Genomic DNA, 18,485 nt, shown 5'->3' on the forward strand with positions numbered 1-18,485 from the left:
TTGGGGACCTGAGTTCAAGGCTTTGTTTGGCCACTGACTTGCTGATCTTAGGTGTTGCCACTTTCCTTCTCTGGACCTCAGTTTCTCCACCTGCGAAATGGGGGCAACCATTCCCTATTGACAATCCCTAATAGGAGTTGTTAGGATAGGGTACTCCTAGACAGAGGATGGGGAGAGGGTGTTTTGGAAGGAGAAGACAGAGCCCCATGTGAACTGGGAACCTCAGGCTGTGGGCTGAGTTCCTGGACTGAGAGCTTCCTGGCTGGACTTCTGCCTAGACAGGGAAGAGTCTGTCTTCAGAGGCGAATGTTGTCTCTCTGACACTGGGTAGGTCACAGCCCTGCTGAGCTATGTACTATATCACAGTATCTGTTCTCTTTCCTTTACCCCAAGGGGCCATGGAGATCTGCTCTGTGGGGTCCCTGAGGGGAATAAAGACGAGGTTTTCCTCCCTGACCCAGACTCAAGAGGCTGCTCCAATGCCCATCTTGCAACAGGAAGACCGCTGGGAATAAAGCCAGCTCCCCGCAGAGACAGGCCTGAGATGCTCTCAGCACAGAAACCTCACCCTCCTTTTTCTGAGCCAGTCAGCTTCTCACAGAGGTTAACTCTGCTCCCGAGAAAAGGAAGGTTAACCCTGACCCCAGAATGGGGCTGAGCCCTAAGCCCTGGCTTCAAACAGCGTTGAGCCTAAGCACAAGCTTAACCCGGACTCAGGCCCACACTCCATGCCTGGCCACTGCCCAAGTTCTGAGCCCAGCCATTCCTTCTCCCAGCAGCCAGTGAGAGTGGAGGTGGCTCAGGGCTGCTGCCCCCTGCAGGAACCTCAGCCCCCAGCAGGTCCTCTGATTGGGTCTGGAGCATCATCTTGGTCTACAGAGGAGGGCAAACGTCATCATCTGAGCCGCTGGAACAAACCTACAGGAAAAGGAGTGAGTGCCGGTCTGTGGGCACAGGCAGGAGGTCCTCTCCGTCTCTCCTGGGGATTCCCAGGCTTAAATTTGTTCTGGGAACAGAGGGAAAACCCAGAAAATTGTTGTGGGCAGATCTGAAAGGGTCTCAGCCCAACACATAACTCTGCTGACCAAGGGGATTCAGACACAGCTCTGAAATCTCCCTCTCCCATCACATCCTGCCCCTTTTTGAATTCCCCCATTGTCCCCTCCTCTCCCCACCCAGCAGTAGATACCTCCCAGCTCAAAGCACTCCAGGTAGGGCAGTTTTGTACAAGACTGGAACCCACTGGGGCCTTTTCTTCCAGGAAGCCTTGTTTAATATCATCTTGCCTGTAAATTCCTTGAGGGGAGGAATAATGGTGCAAGCAAGCTTGGAGTCAAGGGCCTGCCTGCCTGCACTGTAGCTACAGCTTCATTCTTTCCCACTGGATTCATCCCACTTCATTGATAACTAGTTCCCTCAGCTGTAAAATGGGGATTATATTTAATCCAGATTTGTTGGGTGTCTGTGGGCATTAAATGAGTGGCAAGTGTTTTTAAATGCTTGGCAGCATGGCTGCTTTGATTACCCCTTACATTCACCAATAGAGTCTCCTTGACCCTGGCAACACTCAAACATGTAGCTGCACTTAAAACCGATCCCCGTTGTCCTGCGTCAGGCCTTCCACCTGGCTTACAGACCACATCCTCCTGAGGTTTAATCTGGGGCTTGAGATGAGCTCAAGCTTAGATGTCTCTAAAAAAATTTTAAAGAATTTGCTGAGATTTCAAGGGGATTTTTAACACAATAAGAGCAAACCGACTATAGGCATACCCCTGAGATACTGCGGGTTCAGTTCAGACCACCACAATAAAGCAAATATTGCAATAAACTCACATCAATTTAGTGGCTTCCAAGTGCATATAAAGGTTATGTTTACATTATCCTACAGCCTGTTAAGTGTACAATAGCAAAATGTCTAAGAAAATGTACATCCCTTAATTTAAAAACACCTTATTGCTAAAAAACACTAATGATCTGAACCTCCCGTGAATCACAGCAGTAACAAAGATCACTGATCACCACAACAAATATATTTTTTTTAAAAGCTTGAAATACTGCGAGCATTACCGAAATATAACACAGAGACACCAAGTAAGAAAATGCTATTGGAAAGATGGGGCCGACAGACTTGTTCAACACAGACCCAGGTTGCCACAGGCCTTTAATCTGTAATAAAGGCAGTATCTGTGAAGCACAGTAAAGTGAGGCACAATAAAATGAGGTATGCTTGCAGCTGGTTCTTTAAGCATTTTTACTTAAATGTATAAGCCCTGTGTTAATTACAGACAGTTCTGATCTATGCATTCGGAAGGTCTTATAGGACTCCACGGCTCCTAGTCTACAATACACCTTCAAAACCCTGGCCCTACACTTCCCTCCCTCTGCACTCTGGGTTTCTTGCTGCCTGGGGCAAGATGTCCAAGCTGGTAAAGAATGTTCTGGGGTCAGCAGAGTGTCCTTACTCAGGCTGCGGCTGAGTCCCTGTGTGTCCCTGCACAGACAGAGAGGAAGCTAGGGGAGCCCCAGGAGAACAAGTCCCAGGGACCTCAGAAGAAGAAATAGATCCGGTGGGATGCCTGCATGTAGGATGCACAGAGTCGGACATGACTGAAGTGACTTAGCAGCAGCAGCAGCAGGAATCAAGGTGGCAGGGAGGTGGGGAGGGGAGCCAAGGTTGCTTACGAGAGATGATGCTCAAAGGAGAGATGACGCTGACTTAGTTAGCTACCTGCCAGCTTCAGAGGACATTTGCGACAGCTAACTGCTAATGCAGGAGCAAAACCACCCTCAAGTGGGAGAAACAAGCCAGGCACAAGGATGTGGTCTCTGACGCTGGACAAGAAGGTAGGGGGAGCGGCAGGGCCCTGTTTCATGGCTCCAGGAGACAAAGGCAGGAATGATCTTTCCAGGTCAGTTATCTGCAGAGAGCTGGCCCCCGCAGTCCCTCAGTGCAGGGGACTTTATATGGATGAGCAATTTTATGTGCTATGTAACACGCACATATAAGCAAAGGTTGGTAAATGTTCACAAAAGCATGAAAAAATAAAAGACAATAAATGGATAGCCAGAAAAAGGAGAGGAAGCAGCGGTCAGGGTAATCATCCTACATGCAGGGAAAACAAGCCTGACCGAGCCAGGCCCTGTGCTGATCCCCACTCCGGAGGAAGGGCTGCCATGGAAGAGGTACCAGACTGACCGCAGGGACCAAGGACAAGCTCCACAAACCCAGGGAAGTCTCAAGGAGGCTGAGAGAAGGATCCGGGGCTGGTTCCCAAACATTCCTGCCTCTCCTTCTCTCCAGGAGAATGGCTGGGTGAGGGGACCCTCTGCTGGAGTCTCTCTGCTGTCCCACTTGCCCTCTGGGCAGCCATCAAGGTTCTGAACCCCAGGTTAGGGTCTCTGACAAAGTTCCTTCTCGCCTGTTCTCTTCTCAAACTGAGGAAGCAACACAGAAGCTTCCACCTCACAGACTGTTCTCAGTCTGTCCCTCTCTGGCCCCTCCAGCCAACCACAGGGGATCAAACTGCCTCCCACAGCCCATACACCAAGCTGGTCATGATGACAAGGCAAGAAGGCTGAGATGGAAGATGCTTGGTCTGATTCAGCATAGGTGGAGGGCTGGGAGAGGGGTGGGACAGAGCTAGCAGGGATAAGCTGTGAGGGACCTGGCTGCAGAGACACTGGGAAGAAACAAACCGAATGGCCGTGGAAGTGGAGAAACCAAGAGGTTTCCCCCGAACACCATCAATCCCAAACATGTTAGATGTCCCTCTGCCCAGGGAGGAGGGAGTTGCGGGAAGACGACCTGACCTAGAAGTAGAGCTGCCCCGAGAGAAGGTGCAAAGAGAATTTCTCTTCCAGTACTCAGACCAGGGAGACTGTCTGCCCGACTCACTCACTAGTGGGGACTGAGCAACTTGTACCCACTGGTCTGGGAACGGGGACTTCAGGCACTGTATCCAGCAGCAGTCATGCGCTCCCCTGAGAACCAAGACCCCCAAAAGAACTACAGTTTCTAATCCAACAAGACCCACCCTAACTACCTTAAGGAATCTGCCTTTTCCATCTTGATTTTCCTAGCAAGACACAGGATCTGTCCATCTTTTTCTCTCTCGTTTCCATGTTGTCACTATGTGGATTAGGGGCTCCTGGGTTGGCTGAAGGATAGATGGACAACTATGTTTTCAGGTCACTTTAATCCAAAAGAAGTCCTGCCAATGCCCATGTAGGGTACCCAGTTAGCAATGCCCAGGCCTTCTCCTCCTGTGTCCTGAGTGCAGGCCCCACCGAGCTGTTGGAATTAACCATGGAATTCACCCAGTGGTACTTACAAGTAGATGCTGGACTCGTTGCCTCCCATGTCTGGAGACTGAAGTTTCTGCACAAGGATGACAATGATGCCGATGAAGAGCACAAAATTAACCTGAGAAGCAAAGAAAAAGCAGTGAAAATGGTTCTGAGCAAAGACTTTCCACACCCCTGCCACTACACTGGCTGTTATTCCCTCAACAAGGCCCTCTTGCCATCAGTCAAGATGCCATCTAGCCTTCTAATGGCAGCATTATAAGTACACATAGGGTGGCAGCATGAGAACACTCCAGCCTCCTTCCATATCACTGAAACCACAGAAGAGAGGCATAAAAAGATTCCAGGAGAATACTGAGAAATAGCAAAAACTGTCATGCGTGAGCCGGAAAAGCGAGCAGTTTCTGGAAAAGACGGAACAAACAGCGTCAGGGTGATGGAAAAACAACCATACAAAACAGAGAAGAGGCTATTGCAGAGGTGAGAGCTGTCCTCTGGAGAAACTCCAAGTTCAGAGTCACTGAATACGGAGAACCAGAATGGAGAACAATAAGGATTATTAATTAAAGGACCGCCTTTGAATAGCAATAGCATTTACCTTCAGACAAAGGTCAGGGACAAAAGCTCTCTGAACAAACTAGGAAGCTGTGAGGATGGTGAGACAGCAGGAGGGAGGGGAGTAAATAAATAAAGACAAGGCAGGAGGGGAGTAGTAGAGACGATGGGCTTCCCTGGTGGCTCAGATGGTAAAGAATGTGGGAGACCTGGGTTCAGTCTCTGGGTTGGGAAGATCCCCTGGAGAAAGGAATGGCAACCCACTCCAGGACTCTTGCCTGGAAAATCCCCCTGGACAGGAGAGCCTGGCCGGCTATAGTTCCAGGGGTTGAGGAGGGTCGGACATGACTGAGTGACTAACACACACATAACAATGGGGACCACACAGCAACGCCTGGCTGGAGTGAAGCAGGGCTCAGGGAAACATTAACTTATTAAAAGATAAGAAATATTGAAGATAAAATAATTAAGCATTCAAATCAAAATTTAGGGAAAGTGTACCACAAATTAAATGTCTACTTCCTTTAAAGAAGGAAGTTAAAGATAAAAATTCATTAAAGAAATATGAAAAAAAAAGTAGATAATAAATATAACATTTTTTGGTTTTGTTTTGCTTTCACAGATCAAGCAGAATGATAAAGGGCCTTCCTGGAGGGCAGCTTCTGTCAGTTTTGCCTTCTCCTACATGCCCAGTGTCTAATCGGTACTTGGAATTTAGCATAGTCAATACTGTTAACTGCATAAGTTAGTCCCTCCAAAAGGAGAAAATGCAATTAAACAAATTCAAGGATGAGAAAGAGGACAAGACAACAGCTGTGTAGAGTATTTTGAATCATCACAAGGAAAAAGATCAGACAACATGGTAAAATATAAATTAATCAAGTCAAATCAAGATCTAGAAATCAGAATAGAACAGTGACCTCAGGAAAAGTTTAAAAATAATCAAAGATGCATGTATGAAAAGGCACCAGCCCAGATCCTTTGACCAGCCAGTTTCATAAGACCTTTAGGGAAGATGGAATTTACATGCTACATCATTATTTAAAAGCAAATAAAAAGAAAACCTCCCAAATTACCTATGAGGTGAACAAAACCCTGCTACAAAACCCAGACAAGGACAGAAACCATGCTCACACATATGATCAGACACATGTCTAAAACCAGAGAACTTACAAAGAACAGTGCAAAAGCTATAAACTGAATATTAACAAACAAAAAATTTAGCAGTGCATTAAAAGGACAAACAGATCAGGGCCATAGAGGCTTTATGCGAAGAGGAAAAAGAATCCAGTAACACTTGTTGCTGCTGTTTAGTCACTAAGTCGTGTCTGACTCTTTGCCATCCAACGGAGCCTGCCAGCCTCCTCTGTCCATGGAGTTCCCAGACAAGAATACTGGAGTGGGTTGCCATTTCTTTCTCCAGGGGATCTTCCCAACTCAGGGACTGAACCCACATCTCCTGCACTGTCAGGCAGATTCTTTTCTGCTTAGCCATCAGGGAAGCCCAATATTTGTTACATTAACAGGTTAAAACAATGAGCTATCTTTATCCCCATAAGATTGGTGAACAGTTCAGTAATCGAAACATCAATGAAAACATGAGAAATGAGCACTTTTATACTCCACATGTGGAGGGCAATTGATGTCCATGAAAATATTAAATGTATATATCCTTTGTCCCAGAAATTTTACTCCTGGTGACACATTCTAAAGACACATTCATACATACTCAAGGGTATGCACACATATATCCACAGCAGCATTGTTCATCATGAAGAGAAACTGGAATATTAACAATGTTCATCACTAAAGGAATGAGCAATTAATGTCTCCAAAACACATTTGATAAAAGTTGACATCTATTCCTTATTTGAAAAAATACACACTGAAACAAGTCAGAAATAGAAACTTTCCTAATTCAGTGAAGGGTAGCTGCCCAAAACTGTAGCAAACATCACCCACAACAAAAGCAAGGAATAAACAGCACACATATTGGAAATGAAGGAGAAAGAATATTTTCATTTACAGGTTATATAATTTTCCATGAGAACCAACTGAAAAGGGATAAGAACCAATAAAAGAGCTTCAAAGGTAACCAAGAAAGGAAAAAATACACAAAAACTAATAGGTTCCCTAAACACCAGCACAAATACACCCACTAGAAAATCCAACAAAAGAATAATTCCTCCAGACGAGCACAAACTCAAAGACACCATAAAGATAAACTTACGAAGACAACTTAACAAAACACTATACAAAATGACTCTGTGAGAAAGACTAAATAAATAGAGGATCGTGCCATATCTTGGAAAGGAAGACTTAGTATTTTAAGAAAACCACTTCTCCTCCAAATTTGCTTATAAATTCAGTGGCATTCCTATGAAAAAATCTCAACCGGTCTTTTTCCTTCAACTTCACACATGTGCGAGTCCATGTGAAAAAGTAAATGTGCAAGAAAATTCTGAAGGGAAAAAATAAGGAAAGGAATATTAGCCACAGCAGATATCAAAACATGCTGCCAGAGTATAGTAACCAGCACTACGGGGTACTTGCCACAAGAACAGCTGCATAGATAGTAACATGGAGCAGGAAGTCTGCAGCGAAACACAAGTAGAGTACATGGAGTGTTTACAATAAAGTTCCATTTCTACATAATGGAGAAAGGATGACCTATTCAATAAAAATATTTAGAGGGTGGGATATCTATCCTTTGGGAAAAAAAAACTTGATAAGATTAGATATCATTTCAGATCACAGAAATAAAATTTCAGATGGATTAAAGACATACATGTAATGGAAGTGGAAGTGTTAGTGACTCAGTTGTGTCCGACTCTTTGTGACCGCATGGACTGTAGTCCGCCAGGCTCCTCTGTCCATGGGTTTCTCCAGGCAAGAATACTGGAATGGGTTGCTGTGCCCTCCTCCAGGGGATCTTGCCAACCTAGGAATCGAACCCAGGTCTCCAGCATTGGCAGGCAGATTCTTTACCATCTGAGCCACCAGGGAAGCCCATCATATGTGTAATAATCCAATTTATAAAATCATTATAAAACAATTAAGATTACTTTTATATTCTCAGGTTGGGAAAGACTTCCAGAAATAGGAAATAAGCCTCAGAATTCATGATGAAAAGGCCTGGTGGTCTGACTGTATAAAACCATGCAATGTTGGAATTATATTTATAATATATGTAACAAATGAAGCATTACTATCTATCAAACAGTAAGAAAGATAACTGGGCTAGAAAAAATAAGCAAAGACATAAACAGATAGTAACCAGAAAAAAAGTAAACTGCCAATAAATGTGTTAAAAAATTGTTGCACAAGCAATGTGGAGAAATTAAAACAATGAGCTACATTATCTCCCACAAAGCTGTGCAAAAATTTAAATGATTGAAATTACAAGCGCAGACAATGATACGGGATACCCTTTTTGACCTGGCAATTCTACTTCTAGGGATTAATTCTAAAGAAATATTCACACATTCTCAAAACTATGCACAGAACTCTTCATAGCAGCATCTTCCATAATGAGGTAAAAGGGAATAAAGGCAAATGTCCAACACTCCTGAAATAGCTAAATAACTTGGACATCCACGTTGCAGAACATAACACAGCCGTGAAAAAGGAGGTTGGTTTGTGTGGTGACCACTTTATTTCTCCTCTCCCAGACCTTTCAGCCCAGACCTCTCTCTCTCTCTTGCTTCTTGTCCAAAGCACACTCACCATTATGGAGCCAACTACAGGGCCTTTGATCACCCACCACAGAGCCGTGTTGTCATTCATATCCCAGCAGCTGTAACACAGAAAAAAGAGAGATGATGCTTGGGAGCCGGGAGCCCTGCAAGACAACGGGGTGCCACTTCTTCCCCTGTGGCTCTGAAGGAGGGCTGGCTGAAAGGAGAGCTGATGGACTGTACCCCCAAGCCCAATCCTGGTCCCAGTGCTTTGGGCCTCTCTTCTGCTCCATTGTCGAGGCAGCGACTGGAGCCCAGGAGTCAGGGCACTGCTGGGCTCCTGGGCAAGGCCACTTTCCCCCTTGAGAACTCAGGTTCTTGGGGATGCTGTCTCAGCCTCATTGTTCCTCCCCTCCTCCCTGAAAGGAGAGCAGTCACTCAGAGCTGAGCCCAGAGGCAATGTGCACTCCCTCACTGGGTCCCAGTTGAGACCTGGCAGGGTGGGTCCACCCACAGTGGGTTCAGGGCATAAGCAGTTCCCAGGGCTGGTGGTGTAGCCAGGCCCGGCGTCGGATGGTTTATCTGAGACAGTCAACATGAAGTTCAGGACGTTAACTGACAGCCTACCTGGGGCTTGGGCCCTGGCTCTCGAGCATGTACTCACCCTGTGTCATCGAAGTAGAGCCTCAGCATAGCCCACACAGACACACACACAGTTGGTGTCCCTGGATACAAAGAAAAGGAGCCCCATGATAATAGGAAAACTAATAGGCCCAGTATCCCCCTCAGACCTGGGGCTTCTGGGGGCCAATGGACCCCTCAGACATGGGGTTCTGATCCATAGGGCATATCTCCCTCTCAGACCTGGTGTCCTGGGGACCCTAACTGTCCCTCATACCCAGGCCTTCTAAGGGTCCATGTCTCCCTCAGACCCTGGGCTACCTTGCCTCCCTGCACATATCCCCTCCCTCAGCCAGTAGGCTTTCTACAAGGAGAAGAGCAAGACAGTATCCAAGATCCAGCAGTATGCCATAGCTGTGAGGCAGGGCAGCACCTCCCTCTGCCTCCCTCCTCTGACTAATACTCCCGGATGGCGGGACGAAGGACGTCCTGCTCATGGGGCCTGAACCTGTCCAGGCCACAATCAGAGACCTACCCCAGCCAATGATGATGTACCAGTAGAAATATCTCCTCTCGGGGAAGAAGGTCTCCACCAGCAGGGTGAAGAGATACAGGCCCTCGATGAACAGCCAGAAGTAGTTGGATACAACACAGTAGTGGAAGAAAACCATCACAGCCTTGCATTCCACCTGCAGGGTGAGTGGGGAAGAGGAGGGAGGTGCAAGCCCCCAACAAACTTTGAAAATCCAGCCCAACAGGACCAGGGGGAATCCTGAGGGCCCTTAGCTTAGGCATGTCCGGCTTAAACACCCCTTGGGTCTGAAAGATTCAACATTCCTGGATTCAGAGTCTAAAATTGCAGCATCCTATGAGTCTGAATCAAAGTTGCCCATGGAGACAGCTCTGCATGTGTAAGAAAAGGATGGGGATGGGGTGGGGTCAGGGGGTGCACACAGAACCCTCTCTTCTCCCAAGGCTAACTCTCCCCCACTTTCTGCCCCTTCCCCAACACCCATAGAAGAGGAAAACAAAGAGGAGAATAAAGAGAATAAAGAGGAAGGAGCCTCCTTGGTACAATAAAGGGTTCAGATATCACACAGATAAATAGGATACCCTTGGTCCCCCCAGAAGTCTCATAGACACCACCTCCAAGTGTGCCCTCTCAGGTCAAGGCATTGTGCTCTGGGCTGTTCTCTCATCCTGCCCCCACCAAAAGCTTGTCTTTTCTGCTTACTTCCAAAGCTATCAGAACTGGGTAGGTGGTATGGAGGGAACCCCAGTCAGTCAGCCCCTTGGCTCTGTCTTGGGCTAAAGCACCAATGACCAGGCCAGTCCTCTCTCTGAGCCAAGTTCCCTCCTTAGTCAAGTGGGACTTGACATCTCCACCTGACCTGCCTCAACTGCTCTGCCAAGTATACCCATAGGCCAAGGAACAGGAAGTGACGTCAAGCCGGGGTCTCACCAGCTGCTAGTAACCTCATGGTCATCCCTGGGTTTCTGTGTTCACTGGGGCCAACATCTCAACCTGCAGGAAAACACCTGGACAGCGGGGCGTTGCAGGGAGGACCAATTGTGGCGGGGCTCAGCGCACTCACAGTGGAGACAAAGCAGTGATTGCTGTCCTGCTCAGCATAGAGGATCCAGTCTTTGATGAAGACGGAGATGGCCCTCAGCATAAACGACACGAAGAGGTTCATGTGGATGAAGTTGCGGGTGCAGTGCAGCTTCCTACACCCACGGAGGGGGAAGACAGATGCCTTGAAGTAAGGAGCCCCACAGCCTTCCACCCTCCACCCTGGGGTTCGCTTTGGGCTGACTCCACAGCTTTGTCTCAAGGGGGTTGTCCACCTAGACCACCCCTTCTTCCCAGCTCTCTAACCCTCACTCACTCCCACCACCTGGCCCCACTACTGGGGGCCATACTGCTCCCTGCTGTGACCTCTCTCCATCTAGACCAGGAAGATAATGCGAGGGGCGTAGGTCTACTGCCCGTGGTCTGCCTTGCTGTGTGTGGCCCTGGACAAGTTAGCTGTGCTCTCTGGGGTCCTATCTCTTACTGTAGGTCTCTTTCAAGAGACCTCCAGGGCTGACATCCAGGGCAGGAGTCGGGGGTGGGAGGCACAGAGCCAGGGCTCTGTATGGCGGTGGGCTGCAATCACTCGAAGGCTGTCGGGAATCTCACCGGAAACGACACAGGATGACCATGGCAGTGGTGAGGGTGACGAGGGACGTGCTGTAGCCAACTGTGTACAGGGCCTTCACTGACAGGTAGTAGTAATCCTGGAGCAGAGCACAGGACATGCAGGGCTCAGTGTGGGGCCTGCCTCCGGCCCCCTTGGGATGGCACCAAGTCTCCCAGGCCAGGCCTGCCCACCTCTGGGCGTGCTACCCAGCTCCTCCTTCCCCTCTTTTCTAGTTGATCACATTTCCTCCCCTCCCCCATCAGTTCCTCCACCACCCCAAGCTCCCCAAGCCCATTCCCACTGAGCCACCTCCTCCTGCCCATCTGCATTGCCAGAAGCTAAATGCTGGTAGAGTGCAGGAGCACTGACCAGCCAGAATAGAGCCAGCCTTTAGCCTGGAGAAGGATCCAGGGGGCCCCCTGCTGGGCCTGCATTAACCCTACAATGGCCGGACCACAGAAAGGCAGGTGTCCTGGAAAAGCCACCAGGGAGGTGGTGGACATGTGCTGGGGGCTGGAGGAGCTCAGGCAGCAAGACAGTTGTTTCTCAGCCTAGAATGAGTGCGCGAAAGTCCTGCCCTGCATGCATCTGGCTACACAGCAGGCACTCAGAATGCTGCCGGGGACTCGAATTTCTGCAGTTCATCAGGAGTCAGGGCCCCTGGGGGACACGTGCTTCCACAGGCCTCCTCGGCCCCTCCCTCCACCTTCAGGAGGGCAGCAGATACTCACCTGGTCCCCAGTCTCAGATTCGTACTCCTCAAACCCACAGGCATCGAAATAATGAGGGAATGGCTCTGACCATCCATCCTCCGTGCAATTCCGGCTCACCACCCTCATGTCTGCAGCAGAACAAAAACGCGGTGAGGCACAGAAGTGATGTAAGAGGGGTCTAAAATTCTTAATGGCCAATTACTCCTTAAGTAGAAATTCCTGGAAATCCACATGTCCATCTGAGAAGCATGGCAGTGTCCAAGTGAAAATAATAATTGTTTAGTCTGTATACTAAGAACGTGGGGTGCAGGGGGGCTCAATGAAAGCTGACTTCTAAACAAGGAGTGAGAGGACTGAGCCAGGAAGAATCCAGCCTCCTTCCCTCTAGGAAAAGGCCTGAGCCCCTCCTGAAGGCCTTGGAACAGCGCAAGAATGATCTGGGATCACAAATGCAGATTCCAGGCCCAGAGCTCCTGGCCCAGGAATCATCTTGGGCAGTGGCGTGGCAGGAGCTCTCGTCATATCTGGAGAAGCTCCAGGTGAGGCTTTCACTGGGAGTTCTGGGCCTTCCAGCAACTTCCATGGTGTCCAGGGGGCACGAGGCTTGCTTAATTAACAAGGACCAGACCTCCATTAACCTAGCATCAGATCTTATTAAGATACATATTCAGGTTAAAAAAAAGACTTCTGCCCTTTCAAGTTTAGAAGTCTGTTTCCTATCACTAATGTACTTTAATTTTCTTTAGCTTGACTTTAAAGGCCATTTTGTAGGACACCAGAGGAGGCAGGAGTCATTTGTTGTCTGCAGAGTGGAGTCCAGTCTGGTTTTCACCCCGCCTGGGGCCTTTTAGCCTTTAACGATTGTTCATTTTATCCTTTCTGCTCCTGACTGTCTAACGGTGAACCACGATGTCTAGGGGAGGGGAAAAGGCAGCAGCCCCCTCTGCCTCCAGCCCAGCCCCTAAGTGTGGCCCTAGGCTGACCCCCCTTCCCCGACTGGCTTCCTGGGAGTTTACCTGGTGTATTAGAACACCTGGGGGTGGCTCTTCCTTTCACAGGATTCAGGGGCCAGGAAATCATAAACAAAAGACATCTGCATAAAAGGGGCCCCAGCATCCATGCTGCTGGAAGAAGCCCTGCTCAGAAGGCCATCTCTGGGGCGCTCGGACAGGGACAAGGGCAGCAGCCAACACAGGAGACGCCAACACTTTTCCAACCTCGTGTCCTGCTGATTGAGTTGGAAGATCCAAGGCCAGTTCTTTTCAACCAAGAGTCAGAAATGCACTTCCTGGGGCTTTGGGGAGCAGCAGAGGGTGGGTGATCCTGCCATAAAGAGACCTCTGCCCAGAGCAGGGAGACTGGTCTCTTATTGCAGCTCAGATTCTGAGTTGTATGTGACCCAGGACAAGGAGGACGTCTGGCAGGCCCAGGAGAGACGAGGTCACTTCTGTCCCACAGTTTGATGCCAAATGGTTTTTTCTTCCAGCAAATCTGTTTCAGGCTGCTATTGGCACCCTCCTTCCAAGTCCCTCTGAACATTTCTTTCAGAAAGTCTGCACGTCCTAGGGGACCATGGCAGTGGCCAAGCCCTTCCCTTCCCTGGGTCTCCTCTCTGCTCTGCCCACATCAGGGTGGTGGGAAGAGGAAAGGGAAGCTGCACTGAAAAACATTTTTTTTTTAAAAGTATCCTGGAGATACAAGCCATTTCCTTTCTTTTATTTTCCTTCTTACCCTTTTCAAAACATAGTGTGGGCTCAGAAAAGTATAAACCTTTTTGTTTAGAACTATTCCATGAATCTGCTGGTCTATTGTTCTGATAGAAATCTCCGGAAGATGGAGTACTCTCCAGACTGCCCACACCCTGCAGTGCCTGCGCCTACTTCACTAGGCTGTTTTGCTCCAGCAACTTCATAGAAGCACAGAATCTTAGGCCAGAGGTTCTCGAAGTGGGTGCCCTCCCTAGACGGGCCCATTAGCATCACCAGGGAGACTGGCCAAAATGCACACTCTCAGGCCCCACCCAGACTGCTCTATCAGAGACTCTTGGGGTGAGGTTCAGGAATCTGTTTTAACAAGCCCACTAGGTGACTGTGCTGGAGAAGGGAATGGCAACCCACTCCAATATTTCTGCCTGGAGAATCCCATGGACTTCTGTGAGCCTGGTGGGCTATAGTCCACGGGGTCACAAAGAGTCAGACACAATTGAAGTGACTTAGCATGCCCGTGACTGTGATCACAAAGTATGAGAACCACTGTTCTACTTGTGGGAGCTCCAAGCTATCACAGGCCATTTAATCCAGGAGTTCTTTTACTGAGATCTGTCCTTTCCTGAAATTATATGCACAGTGTTCTGTCTGAGCACTTGCATGCAAATTTCCATGGAGAAAACCCACAACTTAATCAGAGAAGGAAAGTGAGCTACCAAAGATCACAGAGCCACAGAGGGGCATAGCCCAGCCTGGAAGGAGGTTCCCAAGCTCACAGGTTAGCTCCCTGTGACCTCATATGTTAGATGTTCTCCCTCTAGCCAGCCCATGGTCAATTTTAGCTCATCCCTTACCTGAGAGATCCAAGGATTTACTGTCTGCAAAACCGAACTCTCCTGCAAAACAGACGTGGATGTGAGTCAGGACACCTGACCATCAGCTTGCCAGGGCTATCCACTGCTTACTCTGCTCCCTGGAAGGTCAAGGCTGCCCCTGGTCTAGAGAAGGGGAGCTGGGAGGAGGTGGGGTCTCAGCCAAGAGGAAGCATCGCACACAGCAGCCACATACACACTGTACCTTCCAGGGCCATCCCATTTGCTTTGTATTTCTATGATGCTAATGGTGGCTCAGTTCTCCCCACTGGACAACAGGGTATGGAAATGAGACATTGTCAGGAGAAGGGGAAGGCCTCTGAAGTGAGAGAGGACTGGAAGAGGGTGACTGGCCTTTTCTCTTTTTTGTCTTTCCTTGTTGTTTGTCTAACTTGTATAAAATAGTGCGTATATGTTCGTGGAAAACTCCTAATTTACCTCTACCTCCACCTCTGCTATCCTCTTTGATAATCTTAAGTTTGTTTTCTATCTCTGAGTCTATTTCTGTTTTGTAAACAAGCTCATTAACCGGCTCTTTTCAGGAAAAAGGACATAGAATAGCAATATGGGTCCTGCTCTTGGGTTTTTTGTTTGGTGTTCAACCCTCCATCTCAGCCCACAAACTGCTCCCACCAAAGGAACCCCAGAACTCCAAAGATTTCCTCCTCAGACATATTCTTCTCTTTCTCTCCCAATTATTTATTTCCACCTCCACCTTTTTTTAGGCTGAATCCTCTGCTAGCAATGAACCCCCATTTCCCTCTACTTTTCAAAATTGTGTTTTCAAGGTCCAACTGACATGTCACCTCCTCCGGGAAGCCTTCCCTGACAGCATCATTAGTTTGCCTGCACGTCACCTTGGTAGGTCTCTTCTGCTCCAGAGCCTGCCATACATTCCAACTCCATGGCCCTGGGGATGTCAGTATCGGCATGGGCTCACACACACAGTCAGGCCTGTATGTGTACAGAAGCTCATGCCAAAGCACACAGGTGTCCTTGCTTGCTGCCCCTCTATAGGCAAGTCCCATCTTCCCAAACAAGCCCATGACCACCCTGAGACCAAGGGCTGCAATTTTTCATCTCCCTGTGTCTCCCCAGCCTCCAGATGGCCAAGGGTGGAGGGAAGGGAAAGCAAGGATGAGCCCAGCCCCTGATGAACCTCTCATTCCATCCCCACCCACTCCTAACAGTCAGAGCTGGGCTCCTGCTGGATGGACAGATGGACAGATGATCAGCAGTCTGTCCTCTCCAAGGTTCCTCTTACCGATGGTTTCCGTCTCCCAGACTGAAACAGAGCAAGAGAGAAAACACAGAGGTGAGCAAGGCTGGCTAAAGTCAATCTGCTCTCTGAGCCCTGCTGATGGTGCCCTCCTCCTTCCCACTCTCAGACTCTGAAGAGAGGTTGTGCTGGGGCCCCAGAGGCCTGAGAACTACAAGCTGGGATTCTACTGTTCAACTAGAGACTTCTATCTCTCCTGCAAGAACAGGGCACAGTTACTGAGAAAGTGAGGCATTCCAAAGGAGGAGCGAGATCGCGTTCCTGCATCTCCAACAGCTGCAAAGCAGCAACTATTACTATGAGCATGAGATTCGGCCCTGGGAACCAGGAAATAAAAGGAAAACTGCGGTTCTCAGCTTTCTAAGTATTTAAGTCAAGTCTAACTTTGTGAATGGAGATGCTAAAAGGCCCTGCCTTAATGAACCATTAAGAGGCAGGTGTAAATAACACATTCATTGTGCAATTGCCAGAGGGAGGCATAGAATCTGAAAGAAAGCATATCTTAAGAAAATTTTATTTAACGGCTGATTCATTTTACCTTTTCTGTGCGTGGTGGAAAAGTAGTCCTGCCACGGTACCTGACCCAGAGTAGATGTTCTGTCAACTTTAAATAAATGACTGAATGAAAGGAGTACGTGAATGGAGGAAGTGATTAATTGGTTTCTATAGGAATGAATTAGAAATTGGAGCTGAATCACTGGGCTGTCACCCCGCTTGATGAACCACCATTCACACTGTGCCTCTCCTTTCAGCACTTCCCGTTCTGCTCTGGGTTGGATCCAGTCCTCATGCCACTGTCAGGATGGGAGAGTTTAACTGCTGGACTGGCCTGGACTGATATTCTGGAGGTGGGAGGTATGGCTAACGGGTCCAAACGGAAAGTCGGGGAGGCGAGATGGGGGCAGCATAGCGAGACCCTGCCTTCTCTAGTCCTGGGCGGGGAGCCAGGGACAGGGCCGGGCATCCCCAGGACGCTGCCTCTATCTCCCCGTACCACCTCCTCCAAGCAGACTCCCCTGCAGGCAGAAACAAGGTTGCTGGACTTTCAGGTGTGAAAAAAATTTGCCTCTGCCTCTGACGTGGACTAGAGGACAGTGGAGTGAAGCACAGCCTGGAGACTCTCTACTTCTAGAGGGACACTGGCCGAGGCCTTAGGCACGTGAGGGAGGAAGCTGAGGACCAGGTCTCAAGGGACTCATGCATGGCTACACAAGTGTCTCAGAGCCTCTAGTCCCTGTAGGAGTCCCTACCCTCCTTCCTCAAACCAAGACCCCAACCCAGGACTAGGTGGTCCATGCATGGTTCTCAGTACATCACCTGCCTGGAGCCCAGTCCCTCCATCTCCCTCTACCCAGCCTAACTCTGGGACACCCACAGAGTTGGGGCGGAGGGCCGGTCTGGCTCCAGGCCCCTCCCAGTGTCAATGTGCACTAAAAGCAGACACCAACCTTCTTTTGGGATTCATGAGTCTCTGCCAAGGCAGAAATAGGCCTGGAGAGCCCCCCAGACTCACATCCAAAGGAGAGATCCCTCGGAACCCTTTCCCCTCAGGCCCCTCCCCATGGAGAACAGTCATCTGGGCCTCCCTGTATGAGTGATGGTGGTCATAACATCAGCTCACACTTTCGGCTGACCATCAAGCTACACCCAGTCCTGCTAAGGGACTTCCACCAGCATCTTCCACTTAAATTCTCCCAGTCACCATTCCACATTCCCATCTGATAGACTAGGAAATGGGGGGACAGAGGGGTGACTGCCCTGCTCAAGGTCCCCAGCTGGGTTACGCAATGGAGCCCACATCCGAGAGCCTAGCCTTGCCCCTCTGACGTACCTCTACGGGGCTTTGCCATGTGTGAGGGGTGCTTCTGTGTCCCTCTGTGCACAGGGGTCCCTGATTTCATCTCACCAGCACAGAGCTCTGAAATGGGAACCACCTCCCTGCAGGTTACCCCGGTCTTTGGTGCTTGTCTCCCAGGAATGCCTGGGGTCCGACTTGGGGGAACAGGCTGGACCGAGTGTAGCCTAAAGAGGCCCTGGGGGAAACCCACCTTGGTCTGGGTTGAAGATTCGGAAGAGTTCAGGGCAACTGACCAGGACCATCTCACCCACGTGGGCGGGCTTCCAACACGTGATGTTGTCCCACATCCCAGGGCACCCTGTGGGGATGAAAACCATGGTGTCCAGCAGTCCAGCAGTCCCTCCCCACACACACACACAGAGCACACACACTCACAGAGCACACACACACAGCACACACCCACAGAGCACACACACAGAGTGCGTACACACAGAGTGCATACACACACACACACACACATACAACACACACACACACAGAGCACACACACTCACAGAGCACACACAGCACACACAGAGCATACACACAGAGTGCATATACATATAGCACACACACACAGAGCACACACACTCACAGAGCACACACACTGACAGAGCACACACACAGAGCACACACAGCACACACACACACAGAGTGCATACACACACAGCACACACACACACAGAGCACACACGCACAACACACACACAGAGCACACACACACAGACCACACACAC

At 49.2% G+C, this 18,485-nt stretch overlaps 1 protein-coding gene across 4 annotated transcripts in view; it reads right to left on the reverse strand.

Moving 5' to 3' along the window:
• The window catches only part of ADCYAP1R1 (ADCYAP receptor type I), a 107,172-nt gene that overhangs the window by 14,530 nt on the left and 74,157 nt on the right, over positions 1 to 18,485 (reverse strand). For all 4 annotated transcript variants that reach the window (XM_010804298.3, XM_010804297.3, XM_010804296.3 and 1 more), the window contains 10 exon segments: positions 17,960 to 18,067; positions 15,897 to 15,917; positions 14,615 to 14,656; positions 12,073 to 12,182; positions 11,341 to 11,438; positions 10,754 to 10,886; positions 9,694 to 9,847; positions 9,202 to 9,262; positions 8,587 to 8,656; positions 4,332 to 4,423 (listed from right to left, as the gene is read on the reverse strand). In XM_010804298.3, the coding sequence (XP_010802600.1) occupies positions 4,332 to 4,423; positions 8,587 to 8,656; positions 9,202 to 9,262; positions 9,694 to 9,847; positions 10,754 to 10,886; positions 11,341 to 11,438; positions 12,073 to 12,182; positions 14,615 to 14,656; positions 15,897 to 15,917; positions 17,960 to 18,067 (889 nt within the window).

The sequence above is a fragment of the Bos taurus genome, chromosome 4, assembly GCF_002263795.3.
Source record: "Bos taurus isolate L1 Dominette 01449 registration number 42190680 breed Hereford chromosome 4, ARS-UCD2.0, whole genome shotgun sequence".
NCBI lineage: Eukaryota > Metazoa > Chordata > Mammalia > Artiodactyla > Bovidae > Bos > Bos taurus.